The sequence below is a fragment of the Hypanus sabinus genome, chromosome 2 (assembly GCF_030144855.1).
Source record: "Hypanus sabinus isolate sHypSab1 chromosome 2, sHypSab1.hap1, whole genome shotgun sequence".
Taxonomy (NCBI): domain Eukaryota; kingdom Metazoa; phylum Chordata; class Chondrichthyes; order Myliobatiformes; family Dasyatidae; genus Hypanus; species Hypanus sabinus.
The window spans coordinates 42,955,465-42,976,769 of record NC_082707.1 but is presented as its reverse complement, the minus strand read 5'-3'; the positions used below and the strand labels follow the sequence as shown (position 1 = coordinate 42,976,769).

The 21,305-nt window shown below is 39.9% G+C and overlaps 2 protein-coding genes across 7 annotated transcripts in view; one reads left to right on the top strand and one right to left on the bottom strand.

The window, feature by feature from the left end:
• Positions 1-15,056, bottom strand: part of LOC132378108 (uncharacterized) — a 42,406-nt gene extending 27,350 nt beyond the window's left edge. The window contains exons 1-4 of one of the 4 annotated variants that reach the window (XM_059944862.1): positions 14,852-15,056; positions 7,948-8,091; positions 1,662-1,787; positions 209-349 (exon numbers count right to left, since the gene is read on the bottom strand). In XM_059944862.1, the coding sequence (XP_059800845.1) occupies positions 209-349; positions 1,662-1,787; positions 7,948-8,091; positions 14,852-15,056 (616 nt within the window). Of the gene's footprint in view, positions 1-208; positions 350-1,661; positions 1,788-7,947; positions 8,092-8,910; positions 9,175-14,228; positions 14,630-14,821 lie in introns of those variants that run through there. The other 3 variants (XM_059944869.1, XM_059944866.1, XM_059944859.1) reach the window with 3 other exon arrangements.
• The window catches only part of dcun1d1 (DCN1, defective in cullin neddylation 1, domain containing 1 (S. cerevisiae)), an 80,524-nt gene continuing 74,039 nt past the window's right edge, over positions 14,821-21,305 (top strand). The window contains exon 1 of one of the 3 annotated variants that reach the window (XM_059944887.1): positions 14,821-14,934. Coding sequence is in view for 1 of the 3 variants with exons in the window: in XM_059944875.1 (XP_059800858.1) it covers positions 15,143-15,145 (3 nt within the window). In the remaining 2 variants the exon portion in view is untranslated. Of the gene's footprint in view, positions 14,935-15,011; positions 15,146-21,305 lie in introns of those variants that run through there. The other 2 variants (XM_059944875.1, XM_059944881.1) reach the window with 2 other exon arrangements.

The following is a 21,305-nucleotide window of genomic DNA, read 5'->3' as shown; positions in this document are numbered from 1 at the left end:
TTTATGAAAACATAAGTAGACGAGTCACATTATGAGATTTTAAAACAGAGAGCTGTTACTAATCTCAGTATTCTTGAACACAAAGTAAGTAGCAAGATGTTTTCACAGCGTATATTTTTTGTAACTTTTTGATTTATTTTAGTTGGGTTTATGAAAAGCATTGTGGAAATATGTCGAGTTTGATTTAAGAAATGAAATTGGAGATTACCTGAAAAGTGTTTCATCTTCCTTTCACAGTATTGTTCTGCAGTTGGCATCAGTTCCATCATCCTCCAGCCCCACTGAGCAATAGGCTTCCCCTGAATGGCAAATGATGTGAAAAGTGCTGTACAGAAACTACCTAGAAACCCTACAAATGAACATATGTAATGTTAATGCTTTGGATAATAAATAAGAACCTAACTGAATTCTTTGCATAATGAAATAACAATTTGCTTTTTCCCTGAATTTGTTTTTTTAAAAAAATAAGCTAATTATGCAGTTCAAAACACCATTCTGTTTCATTGTATGAAAAAATTAGTGCAATCAGATAGTCACCCTTCCTTTATTCCAAAGCCCAAATGCTAGTCAAGTAAGTGTACAGAATAATTTAGCAACTGGTATTCAGGACTGAAACAAACAACGCCCTGTACATCTAAACGAAATACAAGTCCAATTCGAAAAGGTGAGGATGTTTTATTTCCCTCTTTTGAATCATTTTCACTTTTATGTCACTTACTTGAATCATCCACCAGAACGTACGCAAGTGTCACGCAGGAGACAGAACCTAAAATCTTAGTGTCAGTTTAAGAGTTAATAATAAGATGGTCCTAGAACCAAGAAGGGATGAACAGACTAGGTATTTTCCCTCAAAGGGTATGAGACGTGGCAAAGTAAGGGATTTATAAAATTATGAAAGCTTTAAACCAATAGACATAGGGCGAGTTTCCATTTGAACAAAAGCATAACTAGAGGCCATGACCAAGAGACTGTAGACAAGCATTCACAAGGATGTTCTAGAGGATCACCTTCACCCACAACATGAAAGTGTTTGAAGTGTAAAGTATTACATACTTAAGGGGTGACTGGATAAATATAAGAGGGAGCTGGAAAGGTCAAGCTAAGCAGGAGAATGAGAGAGTAATATGGTGCTGTTTAGACTGAGATAAGGAATAATGAAGGCAGGTGCTCAAGTAAGGCACAAATAATAAGATGAATAGTTGGGTCAAATGGCCTGCTTCTCTCTTGTATGTAATTTTAAGTAACATACACAACAAAACATAGACAAGCAGGAGTAAAAATGAGTTGGACATAATAATATATCAGTTGGAAGTAATGATTCTTCAATTAATTATCTCTAATTGTTTCACTTATGAAAGCAGAGTTCATAACTGAGCTATTTACATCAATAAAATACCTCTGTTTAAAGCATCTACATTCTATGGCATTACTCAGTTGATAAAAAAGCTAACATAAGGATATTGACTACAATGTAATTTTTTTAGTTGGAAACATTAAAACTGTGGTCTGACTGCATTCATTCTACATACTGTGAATGCTATTTGGGGAAAATCTGAACAGAGTTCTATTATGGTTTCTGATATTATCATGGAACAATACCCTTAATGTCATCCAGGAAGGGGTCAGGTATTGCCAGCAAGGTATTAGTTCATGCATGTTACCTGCTGGATAACTGTGTGTCATTCGCCCACATTCAATGCTGGCATGTAGGAGATCATTCAGTTGCTCAGCCTTTGAATAGCACATACCGATGCACATTGTTCTCGCAGCTGCTCCAAATTTAGGTTCTGTGAATTGACGAGTGACAGAAATTAAGAATGGTGCCTCAAATTCCACATGACCTCAGTACATGCCAAAGTAACTACAAGGAACATTTTTTATTTTTCAAATGGTTCTTGTGTTCTTGCTTTGTATTGCTACTCCAATAGTCAATAGTTAATTCAAATTAACCTTTGAATATTCTCACCAATTTAGATATTAAATTTTATTCATAAATGAATAAGGCTTCTTTAATAATCTAATGATAAATTCAACCCTATGCTAATGCATTCCAAGTGTGTTCTATGACAACTACATTATGTTCAAATTTTAAGCCTATCAGTTTGTGGCTTTAGCTTTCAAGAATACCTAATAGTAACTTTACAAAATTACTGAATGCATCAGACTATTTCCACTAATTTATTCAAAAATCACCAAAACATTCATTGTTACTGATACAATTTGTAGTCCTACATTCTGGAATAATTCTGAACTTGTTTTGACATGCTCAGAGTTCAAAGTAAATTTACAATCAAAGTATATATATGTCACCACAGACAATTCTGAGATTCATCATCTTGCTGGTATACTCAGCAAGTCTAATAACTATAATGGAATGAATGAAAGATCACACCAACAGGGCGGGCAACCAGTGTGCAAAAACAAACTATGCAAATACAAAAAAAGAAAGAAGAAAAAAATAATTAAGCAGTAAATATCAAGAACATGAGATCAAGACTCCTTGACAGTCCATAGGTTGTGGGAACAGGTCAGTGAAGGGGCAAGTGAAGTTGAGTTAAGTTATCCCCTCTGGTTCAAGACCCTGATGGTTGAGGGGTATTAACTATTCCTGAACCAGGTAGTGTGAATCCTGAGGCTCCTGTACCTTCTTCCTATGGCAGCAGTGAGAAGAGAACATGACTGAGAGTGGATACTACTTTTCTGTGACAACATTCAGTGTAGATGTGCTCAATGATGGGGAGCACTGAGCACCCCACTGATCTATAACTCTACAGCTCTATGTCAGTTTTTCCTGTAAAAAAAATAATGTATTTTGCGTCTCCCATAACCACAAAGTATTTTCTATGTATTTATTGACATTAGATACATTTAAAATGTTTTGGCCATGTCCTATGTTGTGGTGTAAAGATCAGAGCAGAATTTTCAAATTTTCCCAAATTATTGTGCTGAGTTCTAAAATCGAGATCTAAATACCCTGCCACTTCCCTATCTCAGCCTGCCAACTTCCACTGGAAATAACTACATGGAAATTACATGGTGGAAAGAAGTCACTTAGCTAACGTCATTATGGAGAAAAGGCCAAGTTCATTTAACCTAATCTCATAAGACATGCTCCCCAATCCAGGCAACATCCTTGTAAATCTCCTCTGCACCCTTTCTATGGTTTCCACATCCTCCCTGAAGTGAGGCGACCAGAACTGAGCACAGTACTCCAAGTGGGGTCCGACCAGGGTCCTATATAGCTGCAACATTACCTCTTGGCTTTTAAACTCAATCCTACGGTTGATGAAGGCCTTCTTAACCACAGAGTCAACCTGTACAGCAGCTTCGAGTGTCCTATGGACTTGGACCCCAAGATCCCTCTGATCCTCCACACTGCCAAGAGTCTTACCATTAATACTATATTCTGCCATCATATTTGACCTACCAAATGAACAACCTCACACTTATCTGGGTTGAACTCCATCTGCCACTTCTCAGCCAAGTTTTGCATCCTATCTATGTCCCACTGTAACGTCTGACAGCCCTCCACACTATTCACAACACCCCCAACTTTTGTGTCATCAGCAAATTTACTAATCTATCCCTCCACTTCCTCATCCAGGTACTCAGCCTTTTCTCCTTGGAGCAACAGAGGATGAGAGGTGACCTGATTGAGGTGCATAAGATGATGAGAGGCATTGATTGTGTGGATAGTCAAAGGCTTTATCCCAGCGCTGAAATGGCTAGCACGAGAGGGCACAATTTAAAGATGCTTGGAAGAAGGTACAGAGGAGATGTCAGGGGTAAGTTTTTTTTTGTTTTTTTTTTTACGCAGAGAGTGGTGAGTGCATGGAATGGGCTGCCGGCAACGGTGGTGGAGGTGGATACAATAGGGTCTTTTAAGAGACTCCTGGATAGGTACATGCAGCTTAGAAAAATAGGTAAGCCTAATTAATGGGTAAGCCTAATAATTTCTAAGATAAGGACATGCTCGGCACAGCTTTGTGGGCCGAAGAGTGTATTGTTCTGTAGATTTTTTATGTTTTTATTATGTAGCCTGGATCATTCTTGAATGAAAAGGTAGCACACACAAATTATTGGAGGAAATCAGCAGGTCAAGCAGCACCTATGAAAAGAAATAAAGAGTCAACACTTTGGCCTGAGACTCTTCTTCAGGACTGGAAAGGAAGAGGGAAGAAGCCAGAGTTGGGGAAAGGGAAGGAATACAGGCTGGAAACCAGGTGAGGGGGAAGGTAGGTGGGAGTGAGGTGACAGATGGGAAAGATAAAGAACGGAAGAAAAAGGAACCTGATAGGAGAGGAGATTGCACCATGAGAGAAAGGGAAGGAGGAAGGGCATAAGAGAATGGTGACAGGCAGGTGAGGAGAAGACAAGAGGTAAGGGGGAGCCCGAATGGGGAATTGAAAAAGAGAAAAGGGGGAGGGAAAGAAATTTACATAAGTTAAATTTACAAGCTGTTCTTGCCATCAGCTTGGAGGCTACCCAGACGGAATATGTATTGTTCCTCCAACCTGAGAGTGGCCTCATCAAGGCAGTGGAGGAGGCCATGGACCAACATGTTGGAATGGGAGTGGGGACTGTAATTAAGATAGTTCAGTTTGTTAATCCTGCTTGTTGCAGACAGAAGAAGGGTGTTTGAATGAAAGATTTTCTTCTACTTTCTATACTAAACTTTCTTTGATTTATTCTTGATCCTACATTTTCCTTCTTTGTCCTATAGCTGTTGTAAACAGTTTGATCTTAATTCAATTTTTTGCATGCTTCCATAATTGGAAAGACATTATATTATCTTTAATTCACACTGTTAACAAGCAAAATAAAAATCAATGTACTTCTTCATGCTTTTGCAATAATAAGTGACATCCTGATCAAGCTGTGTTATTCGTTCATTATGTGTCATGCCATGTGATGTGGGCGATCGTGGTCCTTCTATGACCATGATTGTTCTTGCCAAAGTTTGCCATTGCTTTCTTCTGGACGGTGATTTTATAAGACGGGTGACACCAGCCACCCAAACAACCATCCACTATCTGCCCCATGGCTTATTGGGGGTGGGGGCTAGGCAAGTGCTACATCTTGCCCAAGATTGACAAGAAGATTTTAAAATTTGGTAATAAAATCTAATCTTGAACTATGCCCTAAACATTATGTAGATACATGAAACTTAAAATACGTATCTCTTACGATAAAATAGCTTGATTAGCTTTCTCTCACTGCCTGTTATGGGAATTACTGTCTTGAGATTCCTTTACTGTTTCCCTTCACTACTTCCATTCCAATGTTATTATATTTTTAATCAAACTGCATCAACATTATGTTTACTGATATTGAAGTCAGAACTTGGCCCATTCCCTTGACTTATCAATAGCTTTCTTTAACTTCTATTTAACTACACTTCCTATTTTGGTGTTATCTGTTAACTTCAATGACATACCCTTTTGGCTAATGTCCAATTCATTTATTTGTGTTATAATTACAGTGAACAAAGAATCTCGGGGTTGGATGTGGTGACATGTATGTACTCTGATTATGAACTTTACTTTGAACTTTGAAGTACCCCTGAACTGGACCTTGAGGATTACCAACACTTACACTCCTCAAGTCCTACTCTCCTAAACAAAATTAATGCTATTTTGTAGTTATACTCCTTTAAAAAATCTCTAATAATTGAGAAATGATCACCTTCTATGTAATAAAAAATGAAAAAAAATTATCACATTAATTAAAAATTCATCTACACCATATCTATTAGGCACTGCTGTCTATTCTGAGATCTATGTTAACTCAATACATCATCATTTCATTCTTCACTAAAGCCTTTGCATTTCACTATGTTAAGCTAACTAACCTAGATCACATTGCAACTATTGCATCACTAGTCCAGATTTGCACTTGTTGGATCTTTCATGACTACATGAAACAGTGTCAGCCAAGCCACTATTATAGAAAGGATAATCCCAGTTAATTATTTTTCAATGGGAAACAGTTCTCTGACTTGCTTCAAAGTTTGCATTGACTTCAAGTTTCTATTTTTTGCAGAGAATTTATGAACTTTATTTTATCTCCAACGTCCATTACCTTATGACCCTTCTTCCAGTCCCTCTTGGTGGTATATGCAATGGCGCAGTACCTGATCTCTGTTGTTATCTGTGCAGAGTTTGCATGCTCCTTTTGTGACAGTGTATGTTTCATCCAGATGTTCCATTTCCCTCCCCTATGTCAAAGGCATTGTGGTAGGCTAATTCCTTACTGTAAATTACCCCTTGGAGGTTATTGGCACAGTCATTCAGCATATAAAAAGCCATTTGGAACAACATGCCCATGCTAACCAAATTGCCTTCCTGAACTAGTTGCATTTGCCTGTGTTCAGCCCATATCTCTCTAAACCTTTCCTATCTATTTATTTATCTTAATAACCTTAAATATTATAATTGTACCCACCTCAACAGCTTCCTCTGCCAACTTGCTCTGAATACCCACCTTGAATCTCTTTAAATCTTACACCTCATACCTTAAATTTATCACTGTTAATAACAAGAAAAAAATAAATGGGAGTTGATTATGTATTAAAGAGAATAAGTTGTAGAATTATAGAAAAGTAGGGGAGTGGGTTAAGGGACTTATAGGATTGCTTCCCTAGGTGCCGACATGGACCCAATGGTCCGCATGGCTCCCATCTACGTCACCATAAATATATTCTGTACATCCACTCCATTATCTCTCTTTAGATTGAACATTTTCATGAAAATCATCTTCTGCTTCTACATTTGTTAATGTGTCCGGTTCCTGATTAGTTACTATTCTAAATACATTGCTAGCTAATATTCTATTCGGGCAACATACCACTCCTGTTTGACCTTCAAAAAGCTTTCCAAGCCATTTCTGTCTCACCAATCACCATTCAGTCTCAATTTCTATATCCACAAGGTGTTTAATCATATTGTCACAATCCAAAGTCCTGTTCACCTTTCCTATAAACCTCTGCACGGATTCCATCTGTTGTCTGCCACATTGTCAATATCAAAGCCACCTTTAATTGAAGAAAAGAGATGTAATTCATGACATTTTCTGTGGCCAAGGTATATTCTCGACACTTGTTCATAATGTTTAGTGCTCTCCTTATGATTTAATGTATTCTTGAGCAATATTGCAGAAGATTATTCCTACCAAATGAAAGTTCTAGCTTGCCTTTCATTTTGACCAGAAAATGCATGACTAAGTATTTTCATGAGCAGAGTGCAATAAAGCTTAGATTATCCGATGGATAACTGTGCTTCCCTGAAGACTAATAGATAATGTATTGATACACCCACTCTTCACTGTGGGCAATTCATAAATGGACAACAATAAGTATCATGACTATTCTTGTCTATGGTGGTAAGAAAAAAATCTGAAGAAAACACCTTTAACATTATTTCAAATACATGTAAAGACAATTGGGATAGCTCTAAAACTACTATCACTTTAGAATTGGATTAATGACTGTTGCTTGAATTAAATCAGCCAGTCTGAATATTACTGGTTTGTACTGCCGATTTTTAATGTGTAGGAACAGCAATTCACCCACAATTTATAGACTGATATACGTACTTAAATTCTCCAAGGACCACAAGCTTGTCGGGTTTGGAGGCTTGAGCGCCTAACAACCCGGAGAGCTGGAGTCAGGGCTTTATGCTCTTGGCAGGGTCCCCCCTGTCAAACAGGACAAAGGCTAGAGGCCAGACTAAGAGTAGTTCACCGGTCCTTTAGGTTCGGGGGTTTAGCTCAGGGCTAACAACCAGGAGCTGGTGAAAAAAAATTGTTAGGTAAAGAGCAATGAAAAATCCTCGCATATCTGTGTGTGACGGTGTATGTCCAACGCCAGACAGAGGTGGAGAACCTTCATTCCAGCGGCGTAACACGTAGTATCTACACAAGCTTACAATGAGATGGAAAGATTTTCACCTTTTCTCTTTAACGCTGTGCACCCTTTGGAAGAATAGATTTTTGTCCGGAGTTCGGCTCCTTCTGAACGATTCTGATACGAATGCAAAACCAGGAGATGTCTTTTTGCAGCTTGGTTGCAAAGTTCTTGAATGGAATCCCAGGCTGAAAGAACAACACATTCCTATTCCATTCCTGTTATTATTAGGGCAGTCTTGCGGTGCAGTGTAATATCTTCAATCAAATGCGCGGAATGTATACAGTACAGATCTTTCAACCCTGAGACAGGAGTAACTAAAATAACTGAACATCCTGGAAATACACCCATAGAGTCAGAGCTTTGACCGAGAATCCACATTCCAAAAGTTTACTTCATTTCTGGCTCTAGTGCCAATGTAACTGCGATATACAATATATTGGCTTTAGATATACATATCGGCTTTTAAAGTTTGGTTTCGAAATGTTAGTATCTCAGTAACAGTAACTGATAAATCCGATACACGAGCTGCTGCTCATCATTTCTGGTCTACTTTCCAAACACTTCAGTGCGTTATGTTGAAATAGAGTTCGGTTTTTTGAATCAGTTCGATAATTATTTTTTATATATCCGAACGTGGACAAAAGAGGATAAAAAATCATATCGTCTGATCTGTTTTGAACCGGCTCTTTAATGAACGCGTTGAACGCACTGAAGTGTTTGTGACATTCAGCGATGTGCTGTTGACAGTTAGAGTAGCAGGTTAAAAAGCAGGTGGCGGAAAGGTTCAGGAGCACTGAAACCGGACGCACTCTTTTTAACTTCTGTGTTTTCACATTTAACATCAGACGAAGATAGTTTGTGCCATGGAATCGTGTGAACGAACTGTTCACCGGCGGGCAGCGATACGTCTTGCCAATGTCAAGCCTCTGATGGATGACAATACTTAAATTAGCCTGTTCGGAAAGAAACACATAACCAGCTATAGGACTGGACAGAAAACTCACCAGAAGCTAACGCTTCGGCAGTCGCCATGTGCATCAGAGTATCAAGCGGAGCCCTCCACTGAAATGATTTTAAAACCATTGTGTCTATCTCAGCTAATAAATCAGACTCGGTAAGTTTTAATCCAGCTTTGTAGCACTCGTGGGTGACATTGTGATACCCTATGGCATTCCCGAGTGCTCCAAGGACCATGGCAGCCTCGTACTTCTCCATTTTACCAACCCTGAGCACCAAGTCAGTTTCCTCGACTGTGTCGAGCATCCACGCCGAGCACTAAGTAGTGTCTGGTCTCCCAAGCCACGCCCCTCACCTCCTTTCATGCGAGTTACGATTTTTACCATCAGTGACTTGAAACTTCCTGATCAAGCCGACTGTGTTAAAAAGCAAACATGTTTCAACGTTACTCTTAGGGATTCGCCGTACACAAATAAATGTTGCAAGTTCAATCTGTAACGTTGGTGGATCAAACCACCCGTCTTCACATTAGAGGGAGAAACAATCGGTTCACTTTGAATATTAGTCTAAAAGTAGCGAAGTATTTTATGTTATGTACAGTATTTGACCTGTGGTTAAGGACACTACTTAATAAATGTTCTGAAACTTTCAACCGGGTTCTCAAGACGCCAGCTCACATTTCAAATGTGAAACAGGGCTGTCGCCATAGACGAGTTTTCTTTTTCACAATCCTTACTTCTCAATTTCTGAAAATCAAAGGTAATCTGCAGCAAAAGAGTGCTATTGTAACAAAATATTAAAACAGTGTGGTAAATGCTATATTTGTAATTGACGCTTCAATTTATCTGTAAAACGGCGAGATGATTCTGTCTGAATTATCCAAATGTTAAAAAGACAGCGCCTGGTTATTTTAATGGAACTTATGTTCAGTTTTCATGGTTGCATCGAAATCCTCAAAATAAAATGCCAGGGGAGGTATAAATAGGATTCCTTTATGAGCAACCATACAGAGACATTTACATTTAGGAAGATGCATTTTCTAAAAGCGGTTTTTTCCTCCTCCAAATAAGAACACGCATTAAAGATGGGAGTAAGATGATTTTATTAGTAAAATTGTGATACATTTCTTCACCCTTATCTAGATTCAGAACACGATGATACCGACCTTTCAACGTGCTTACTGAAGCAGCAAACCAGAACTCGCCCACAGGAGAACCAACCGGGTCTCAACCTTTTCTGCCCAGCATCAAGGACAGCCCTGTTGCTCCTTGTTTAGTCGTCTTTCCAGAGTTGGTTTCATAATTGCTAAACAATTATAGTTTTGCTTAAGGCCATAAGACAAAGGAGCAGAATTAGGCCTTTCGGCCCATCGAGTTTGTTCCGCCATTCCGTCATGACTGATTCATTTTCCCTCTCAACCCCATTCTTCTGTCTTCTCCCCGTAATCTTCAACGCCCTGGCGAATCAAGAACCTAGCAACCTCCACTTTAAATATACCCAATGGTCTGGCCTCGAAAGTCTCTGTGGCATTGAATTCCATGGATTCACTACCCTTTGACGAAAAAAAGTTCCGTAACAAGAAACGATGGTGAATTGAGCAGTATCAATCTTGCTGCTCATTTGTTGAATAATGAGAGGCCCTCCGTTAGTCGGAGTCGATCGCGTGGACAGTCAGAGGCGTTTTCCGAGGAATGAAATGGCTAACACGAGAGGGCACAGTTTTAAGGTCCTTCGAAGTAGATAGAGGAGATGCCGGGTAAGTGCTTTTTAAGCAGAGAGTGATGAATGCGTGGAATGCGACGGACACAATAGGGTCCTTTAAGAGAGTCCTGGATAGGTATATGGACCTTAGAAAAATAGAGGGTTACCACCCGAGGTATTTTCTAACTAAGTACGTGTTCGGCACAGCATCGCGGGCCGAAGGGCCTGTATTGAGCTGTAGATTTTCTATGTTTCTCCATTGACCATGCAACTGTGCAACTAGCAACTATGCGATGCACAAGCCGGGTCAGTGCGATATGGAGAACAAGTTGTTGGCCATGCAGCACGCTTCCCCTTGATACGCAACTGATGAATCCGAAGGACCGGCAAAGATCGACTCAGTTCGACACCCGCTGCGACACATGGCAGCGGCAGTTTGAGATCGGAGTTTTCCTTCTAGATGAGAGGGCAACTACGGCTGACGCGCCCCATCTGACCGGACCGCGGAAGAAAAGCTGGAGAAATCTTAACATGTTTGCTTTTGAGTACCAATATCCTGATAACGAGTGATTGATTATATTATGCTGCCCATAGATCGACAGTTTAGTGATTGCGTTTAGAAATCATTTATGATGTATAGCAGCAAAACTGATTTCAAAATCATAGCTTTAAGAATGCAAATTCTGGTAATTGCTTGCGAAGTCCAAGTTCAAAGTTAATTCGTAAATTTCATTTGATTTATATATAAAACATACGTTGACCATCCAATGTGGAACCTAGTGCAGACTGCAAGTTATGTGCTGTATAAAGAATTACTATACATTTGATTTGAAATTAACCCAAAATTAGCAATATCTACGATGGGTTGACGAACTACATCATTCGTTTTTGCAGAGGACAGAATGCACTCTTTTCGGTGAATTCGTAGCCATTGATATCTATTTTAATCTTTCACCTACGTTTTGAAAGGACCGATTGTAATCGTTATTTCCAATATCTAGTTCGATGCAAGGTGGAAACAAATAAATGTATGCTCTTTGTGATGTACCTTTTATGCATATTCTTGATATTTTATTAATTATGTGTTATGCCATTTGACATTCTATAAACTTCGTAGACTGCAGCTGGCATTTAAGAATGAATAGAGTCATGGATTTATAGAGCACGACAGCACAGAAACAGACTTTTCGGTCTATCTAGTCCGTGCTAAACCGTTATTCTGCCTAGCCCATTTATCCGCACCCGCACCATCGCCCTCCATGTCCCTTCCATCCATGTGCTTATCCAAATTTCTCTTAATTATTGAAACCGAAATCGCACCGGCAGAACGTTCCACACTCACACCACCTTCTGAGTGAAGAATTCCTCCCCTCAGGTTCCGCTTAAACATTTCATCCTTTGTCCTAACGTATAACCCCTAGTTCTATTTTATCCAACCTCATTGCATTTACCCTATCTATACGCCTCGTAATTTTGTATACCTCTATCAAATCTCCGGCCATTCTCCAGTGCTTCTGGAAACAACGTCCTAACCTATTCAACTTTTCCTCATAACTCGGGTCCTCAAGTCCCCGCGAACATCCTTGTAAATTTTCTCTGTACTCCTTCAGTCTTGTTGATATCTTTCCTGTAGTTTTGTGACCAGAACTACACAGAATACTCCAAATTTAGCCTCACCAACATATTAAACAACTTCAACATTACATCCCAACTTCTATACTCAGTACTTCGATTTATGAAGGCCAATGTGCCAAAAGCTCTCTTTATAATCCTAGGTACATGTAACTACATTTAACTACCTTATCATCCAAATCATTAATATAGATTATAAACAATAACAGACCCAAGAAACTACCACTCTCTGGCTTCTCTCAACAAGCTGGTGTCAAATTCAATTTAAAACTTCTAGACTGAACTCTAAGACTGAACATTCTAGATAGACCGAACTTTCAGACTGAAACTTCTAGACTGAACCTTCTAGGCCAGCCTCACATGAAGGACTTTATCAAAAGCTTTGCTGAAGTCCACGTAGACAACATCCATTGAATTTTCTTCATCAGCTTGCCTGGTAAACATATCTGTAAGATTGGAGAGACACGACCTACCACGCACAAAGCCATGTTGACTATCTCTAACCTGGCTATCTAACTATTTATATAACCTTTCCCTTCTAATAATTTATCCACGACTATAATTTCCTGTCTTATTCTTAGAGTATTTCTTGAAGAACGGAACAACTTTAGCTATTCTCCGGTCCTCCAACACCTCATCCATGGCTTGGTTTGCTTGTATGACAAAGAAGGCCGGGCATTACCCTAATACATGGACATAAAAATTTAAGGGGATATCAAAAATAGGAGGGCACTTTAAAGAGAGAAGACTTTTTAATAGGATCTGAGGGAGAGATGTTTTTTACACAGAGTTGTTAATCTCAGGAGCCTGCTGGTAGAGAAGCTGTGGCATCTGATACAATCACCGCATTCAAGAGACATTGAGTTTGCCATTTAAACAGGCAGGGTGTGGTGCTCGACGAGGTGTCGCCCATTCCACATCGGCTCTCGCCAATGTACAGCAAGCCCCATCGGGAGCAGGGGATGCAGCAGACAATCCCAACAGATCCGCAGGTGAAGTGTTGCCTCACCTGGAAGGACTGTTCGGCGCCCTGAATGGAGCTGAGGGAGGAGGTAAATGGGCAGGTGTAGCGCTTCTGCTGCGTGCAAGGGTAAGCGTTGGAAGGGAGATGAGTGGAGAGGGATGAATGGACAAGTGTATCACGGAGGGAGCGATCGCTGCGAAAAGCGCAGAGTGGGTGGGGGAGAGTTAAAGATGTGTTTGGTGGTAGGGTCCCGTTGAAGTTGGTAGAAGTTGCGGAGAATGTGTTAGATGCAGAGACTCGCGGGTGGTGAGTGAGGACAAGTGGAACTATTAAAGCGCTGAGAAGATGGGGTAAACGCGAATGTCCGGGAAATGGATGAGTTGCGGGACAGGGTAGTGGAGACAAGGAATGCTGCATTAAAATATATTATAAATTTATTTAGGCGATTATAGTCTGCTTCGTTAGAGTTCTGTGAAATTTGCCTGAAAGAACAACGATCTTTCACCGTTTGTCGTAACTAAACAATACTGATATTAATTGATGAGCGACACGTCTAAATTTAACTCAAACATATGACAGCCAAACTCTGAGGTCATGGAAGGCGCTCTCGAGGTCAAGTGTTAGGTATGTTCACATTATTTAAGCAAAATGTCGCTGCCATTATTGAACTCCGAATTCACTAACGCTTCCATAATTGCTACAAAATTCACCAGATCTACTTTGATGAAGTTAGCTGTTATTTTCGAGCGCATCTGCTGGCCACGGTGTATAATTGGAAGTAACCGAGCTACAGCAACAAGTACATGTCTTAGCATTATCTATTCTACCTGAACCATGTTTTATAACAGGTAATCGTTGTTTTATATCATTCTGGCAACTCAAGGAAACTGTAATCTACTACAGTAATGAAATGAATAACATTTAATGCATTGCATAAATTAGACGCTCAAATAACTACTTCCATGAAAAAATAATTATACTTTATCCCCAGGCAGGGTGAGGACGTGTGTGGGGGAGGGTCGCTTTCAAAAGATCATCACTGTTATATAAATAATTATGATTACTTACGTTCGTGCCGTTCTTAAGCAGAATTCTTTGTAGCTTGACTTTAATTATCAAATTTTAAAGGGAAACCAATGAGAGGTCTTGACCCTCTAGAAAATTTTACAGCAGAGTTATAAAAAAATTGGGGAAGGAAATCCTTAACCCATTCACAGGATTTCACGAACACATATGGTTAACACATGCTGGGTAGTTGTATCCCACCTTCTCATTCAAAAGGATCAGTACACGGCATGAAGGAGACTAGAGAATTGGTAGGGATCTACAACGTGGGTCGTAGCATGAATGTATACAGGGACCCAGCTGAAGCTTACTAAATGAGATTACACTTTCTGCAACTGGCGATTTATACAAATATTTTAAATTTCCCGTGCTTGCGCTAATCACCGACGTAGAAAGTCCCTCCCACGGTCCTCTGACGCATGGAGGACACTGGAGAATTTTTCCTTCCTTTTGCGTGTTGCTGGTTTTCTGTGTGTTTGTGGTGAAAATATAGGGAAAAAAATTCCTTTCACCTAATTCTCCTCCTTTCAAATTTCCCTGCAAAAAAAAATGTCAAACAAGCAAACTTCACTCCCCCCCACCTCTCAGGAAATAACCTGTTTAAAACAGCTTGCTTTGTAAGCGACCTGCCGGAGAGAGCAGCCAGCGTCTTGCTGCTGGTGTAACGGTGCGGGCGCAGAGTGAAGTCGAGGAGGAGTTTGGTGTGGAGGTGAAGTTTAGCTCAGCCCCCGCCCCGTGGCCGCACCGCCCGGGCTGCAGGCAGCGAGCGAGCGAGCGGCTCTTACAACTTTCAGTGTGTGCCGTGCGGGGGGAGTGCGCTGCACTGCGCATGAGTGTCACCCACGGTGACTGTTAATTGTCCGTATTTTTTCCTTTTTTTATATATTATTTTTTATAAGAGGCCCGAGCGCTTGAAGATGGTGAGTGCTTCTCGGGAGATCGTGCTCGTTCTCCGCCTGGGTTTGGGTGCTCGGGGGCAGGAAGGGCTGTACAATCTCGACGGCGGCCGCTCGCTCCGAGCCCGAGCCCGGTGATTCGGCCTCGGCCGGCGCCTTCCCGGTCCAACGGCCCCGGCCGCCGAGCTTTGGAGTGCGGTGCTCGGCCTCGGTTCTGGCTCGGAGTGACAGGCCCCGCTCGCTGGAACTGCACTTCGCTTCGGCTGGGCAGGAAGGTGGCTGGCGCCATCCTCACTCGAGGGCCGCTGCTTCTGAGGCCTAGATGGACGGATGTATGCTGGTTGGGTTTCCATCATTTATTTTAAGACTAAATGGTCGCCTGGCCTTTTTCGCCATGACTGAAGGTTGGGTTCACGGGCGACTTTTTGAATTTAGTGTTGTTTTTATTTATTGGATTTTCTTCCTGGGTAAAGTACCGGGTTTCTCGTGCCTTTTGAACGATCTGTTCCTTTTTTTCGCCTTCCTCGTCTCAACTGCGTCACTGCAGAGGGTTTCTTGGGCTTTACTCTGATCAGAAATAGAAATAGTCAGCTAGGGTTTATTAATGTTTGTCATAGCTTATCGTTAATGTCAACGTTTGGAACAGTCGCTCGTAAATTTAGCTCTTTTAACTTCAGTAAAGGTATCGGAATAAGAATTGGCCATTTTTGGTTTACTGAAGTTCTGTTGTATACATTTTTATTTGTTTGTTCTTATAAGAGACGTTTGTTGCTGCTATTACATTACTTTTTTGCGATTCGTCAAACAGGACTTTATTCGAACATTGTGACAAGCCGGACTTTATGGTGAATGAATGAGGTTTACAATGAAAACCTTTTTTTGGTGTTGAAACAGATTGGGACAAGAGTAGTTACGTTTCATTGAATTTTTGTTTTTATTTATATTTGTGCAATTTTGTATCTCCTTTAAAGAAAAACACCAATGGAAAAGAAACAAAAATATAATTATAGTTTTAAAATTCTCTTTGGTATAATGTAATGTTTTAAAGTCACTTGGCACTCCTGGGCAACCCTCATCCTGAAAAGTAGTAGACTGAACAAGACTTGAACTTTTCTTGGGTGATAAGTGACAAAAAGCTTTATATTCTGTCCAGAAATTTTGGGTTGTTGTTTTTAAACTTATAACTTATATAAATATTAACATCTGGTTTGAAAGTATAGCATTCTTTTCACTTGTTCATTTGTTGGCTTATTACATATTGGTCATTGATTTTCCTAATTGTTTTGGGTGCTCTCACTTCAGATTACATATCATAATACTGAGTCTTTGTAGTTTAAACTGTTGCAAGACAACATGGAACACATGATAGTAAGTAGCCTTTGCTACTATTCAGCATTTGAACTGCTTGTTCTGTATCTGCATCAGTCTGCATTGTATCTGTCTAAAAGTGTATTGTATTAAGTTGCTAACACTTTCTGAACAGCAAAGAAAGGGGCCATATCTATGCTGACCCCTTTATTTTGCCTACTTCTCTAACATGTCTAAACCTGCAATTTTTCATCATCCTGCAGACTGGGTGGGTGGGTACTACGTCCTCCAGCTTCCCTTGCTTGCAATTTGATTTTGGTGGGTATCACCATTCGTTCATGAGCAGAAAATCGTAGGACTCCTTAGTTAACAATATTTTCAGAGTGCTTTTACTACAAAGAGTACAATGGCCTACTACTGTCTAAGTTAATGTTATCAGTATTCCAAAAAAAAGTGAAGTTGTTTTGAAACTTCCCAAATGTGAGATGTGGCTACTTGTAAGTTATTAACAAATAATTTGGACTTTCTTACTGATAGAAAGTACATAAATAATTTTCAACATATTTCTTGATTGTATTGCTGCTTTGTATTATTTATTGGAAACTGCAGTTCCCAAGAACATACCAGTTTGATATTAAGTTATTAGATTTCCCTTTTAATTTTGGTTTTTAGAATTTAGGAATTGCCTAACACTTGGAAACAAAGTGGAAAGTTTCTGCTTTGTTTCTGAAATTCAGACCTTATGATTTTGGATCTTTAAAGTATATCTTAAAGCTTCTGGTTTGTTTACAGAGCAGCTGTGTCCAGTTTGGCAAATTAGAATGCAAAACTTCTTACATCTGTAGAAAGTGATCATTAATATTGATCTTTAACTCTGGTTTTTACCATTCTTTTCTTTCCCAGGATGGTCCTAGTTTTTATCCTGGTCTGAGTTAGTTGATCTCAACCAGGTTGCAGTTTGGGGTCCTACAGTTGATTTGAGCTGCTGGGTTAGAGAGGGCAGACATGCCGGGGTACCTGCTCCTGAGTGCCACCTAATCTGGAAGTCTGTGTTTGTGGACACTGGGTAAGAATATCTGGATTGGAATCAGCTATAATGCCCCCAGTGAATGCACAGAATGCTGACCATGCTATCAAGTGATTCCAATGACTAATCGCTATTTGGAAGAGGTACTGGTGAACACTATATGTGTGAAACCATGCTGAAGCCATTAGCCAATCAGAGCATAAAATTTGGCAAGAGGGGAATAATTTAAGGGAAGGAGTTATGATTGGGAAGAAAATCTGATATATAAAGTTATAATTGGACTTTTAAAAAATAATCAAATAATTGGAACAAGTTTGTTAGTTCATTGAAGGGTGAAATCCTTTTGCTCTTGAAAATAAATATTCATTTTTTTGTCCTAAGAACTATCTTGGTGCTGCTGTCAAATTTTGAAGAAGTCTGTAAATAAAAGAACAGGATATTCAGGTGGATAATGCATATATAGTTTACAGTTTTTAGGTATGTTTTTCAACATGTGAGCAGAAAGAGAAATTCCATTAATTTTGAGTTTTCCTGCTGGAAATTATGGTGTCACCATAGTGTGCAGCAATGGTATCACTGTGTCGTGCTTGATTGTAATTTTAGTTGTTTTATTGGACTCTAAATAGACTTTGTGTGGAGTTGAAAATATTTGTGTCTTATAAATTGATTTCTATAAAGGTTTTGGGAATTTCATGGGACCAATTTGATTTCCATTCAGCATTTGAATATGAAACTCTGATCTATACAGAGAGGATATCTTAGTGTTTTTTGGAAATCTAGTCAGCTGCAGTTTACCTTTGAAGTCTTGTATACTAATATTCCAAGGTTGACTTACTGACTGGATCATACATTTTAAAATGGACTTTAGCTTTGTAGAGAAATTCTAATTCAAAGCTAATATTACTTGACAATTGATTAAGGATTTGGGATTTAGTTGCAAGTTGTTGCTCATCTGAGTACAGAAGTTGTTATAGTTTCTTACCTCTTGAATATAAAATACTTAAGATATGATGCTTAGTTAAACATACTATATTCTGGAGAAATTGTGAATTCTGAACTCTTGCAAATGATCTAAGTCTACTTGCCAGATACACTGTGTCTTAGGTTTCAGTACAGAAATAGATATAGTACTCTCATTGGGATGTGCAGGATCAAATCTGTTTTCAGCATTGGAAAACTATTTTTAGTTTCGAATGGAGAGGGACAAGAACGAAGGAAGAGATGTCTGTTGCAAATGTTAGCATGGTGCATTAGTAATTGTGTAAACATTTGGGTAACATTTCTGTTTAACTATTATTTGACATGGGTCATACTTTTATTTTAATTTTTTTACTGTATTTATTGAAGTAATACATGCTGAACCTTGACAACAATATCTAAGCTGCTGTAAATTTGTAGTATACACACAAAATGCCTGAGGAACTCGGTAAGTCAGGCAGCATCTATGGAAGGGAATAAACAAGCCAGAATAAGAAAGTGAGGGGTGGGGAAGATTTACAAGCTGGGCACTATCCTCTTCCTTCCCAGTCTTGGTGAGGGATCTCTGCTGGTAATATTGACTCTTTGTTCCCCCTCCATAGATGCTGCCTGATTTGATGAGTTCCTCCTGCATTTTGTGTGCGCGTTGTTCAAGATTTGCCAGCCCTTGCAGAATCTCTTATGTTTTAAATTTGTATGACACTTTTATCTATTGCGAAGGGATTGTTCTCTGCACCGGATATTTGCCTCGACTTAGTACATGTGCTACTTAATATATGACATGGCTTTTCAGGCTTATTTCATCCAATGTGGTGGTATTCTGAGCAATACTATTTTTGTTGTCTTTTATGCTGCACTCTGACTTGTAACTTGTTGCATTATTTTAAGACCTGGTCTTTGCTAGATTATCTTGGTCCACCTGTTTTGCTTTTGCAGGCTTTGCTTCTCTACTGAGACCTTTTACTCTTGAATTCTGATCTGTTCTGGCTTATCTTCCATGCTCTTGAATTATCTCAGCAATTGGTTTGTTTCTGTAATTGCTGTTTCTCTTTTATTTGTTGGACCAGTGGGAATAAGTTTCTTAAACTGTTGCCTAATTCTGTCTTCTCAAGCTCCTTTGAGCCCTTCCCTATTTGCTGTAACACCACTTAAAGGCCATTATTCTAACATTCTTACAGGACAGTCTTTAGGCCCCACCAATTCTATGCCTATTATTCATACCTTAAATTTTATTCTCCCTAGATTCTCATCAAGCCACTCACTATTCTACTCCACCATTCCATCATGGCTGATATCAGTACTCCACTCAACCATTCTTCTAAACTCCGACAAGTACAGGCCTGGAGGCACCAAATGCTCCTCGTATGTTGACCGTTTTATTCCTTTGATCATTCTTCTGAACCTCTTCTGGAAGCACATTCTTTCTACTTGCGTACTCCAAGTGTATCCTTCAGCAAATGCCTGGTAGAACCTCAGGATTGCTTGCTGCTATGTGTTAGAACTCTTGAAATGAATGGCAACAATGCAGTTGCCTTCCTTACCACTGCTTCAACTTGTAAGTTAACCATTATGAATTTCTCTTCTATTTAGAAAGTACATAGGACATAGAAATTTACAACACATTAGTGGCTGCCTAGTTTCCCTAGTGCATAGCCCTCTATTTTTCTAAGTTCCATGTACCTATCTAAGAGGCTCTTAAAAGATCCTGTTGTATCTGCCGCACCATTGTTGCTGGCAGTGCATTCCGTGCACCCACCACTCTGCATAGAAACATCCCCTCGTTCCTGTTTCCAAGCACCTTAATTACTATGTCCCTTCGTGTTAGCCATTTCAGCCTTGGGAAAAAGCTTCTGCTTATCCATGCAATCAATGCCCCTCATCGTCTTACACATTTCTATCATCCTCCTCTCATCCTCCGTCACTCCAAGGAGCTAAGGCCAAGTTCACTCAACCTATTCTCTTAAGGTATGCCCTCTGATCCAGGCAACATGCTTGTAAATCTCCTCTGCACTGTCTCTATACCGCATCCTTCCTGTAGTAAGGTGACTAGAACTGAGCACAGTACTCCAAGTGGGGTCTGACCAGGGTCCAATATAGCTGCAACATTACCTCTCTGCTCCTAAACTCAATCCCACAATTGACGAATGCCAACACACCATAGGCCTTCTTAACAACACTGTCAACCTGCGCTACAGCTTTGAGTGTCCTATTGACAAGGACCCCAAGGTCTTTCAGATCCTCCGCACTGTCAAGAGTCTAAACATTTATATTCTGTCTTCAAATTGGACCTACTAAAATGAACCACTACACGCCTATCTGGGTTGAAGTCCATCTGCCACTTCTCAGCCCAGTTGTGCAACCTATTGATGTCCTGCTGTAACCTCTGACAACCCTCCAGATTATCCACAACACCCCCAACCTTTGTGTCATCAGCAAGCTTACTAACTCACCCTTCTACTACTTCATCCAGATCATTTACAAAAATTACAAAGAGGGGTCCCAGAACACCACTGGTCACCAACCTCCATGCAGAATACGAACCATCTACAGCCATCCTTTGCCTTCTGTGGGCAAGCCAGTTCTGGATCCACAAAGCAAGGTCTCTTTGGATCCAATGCCTCCTTACTTTCTGAATGAGCCTTGCAAGGGAACCTTATCAAGTGCGTTACTGAAATGCATATACACTATATTTACTGCTCTGCCTTCATCAATGTTTTGTTACTTCCTCAAAGAATTCATTCAGTCTCGTAAGGCACGACCTGCCTTTGACAAAACCATGTTGACTATCCCTAGTCATATTATGTCTCTTCAAATGTTCATAAATCCAGCCTCTCAGGATCTTCTCCAACAACTTGCCCACCACTGAAGTCA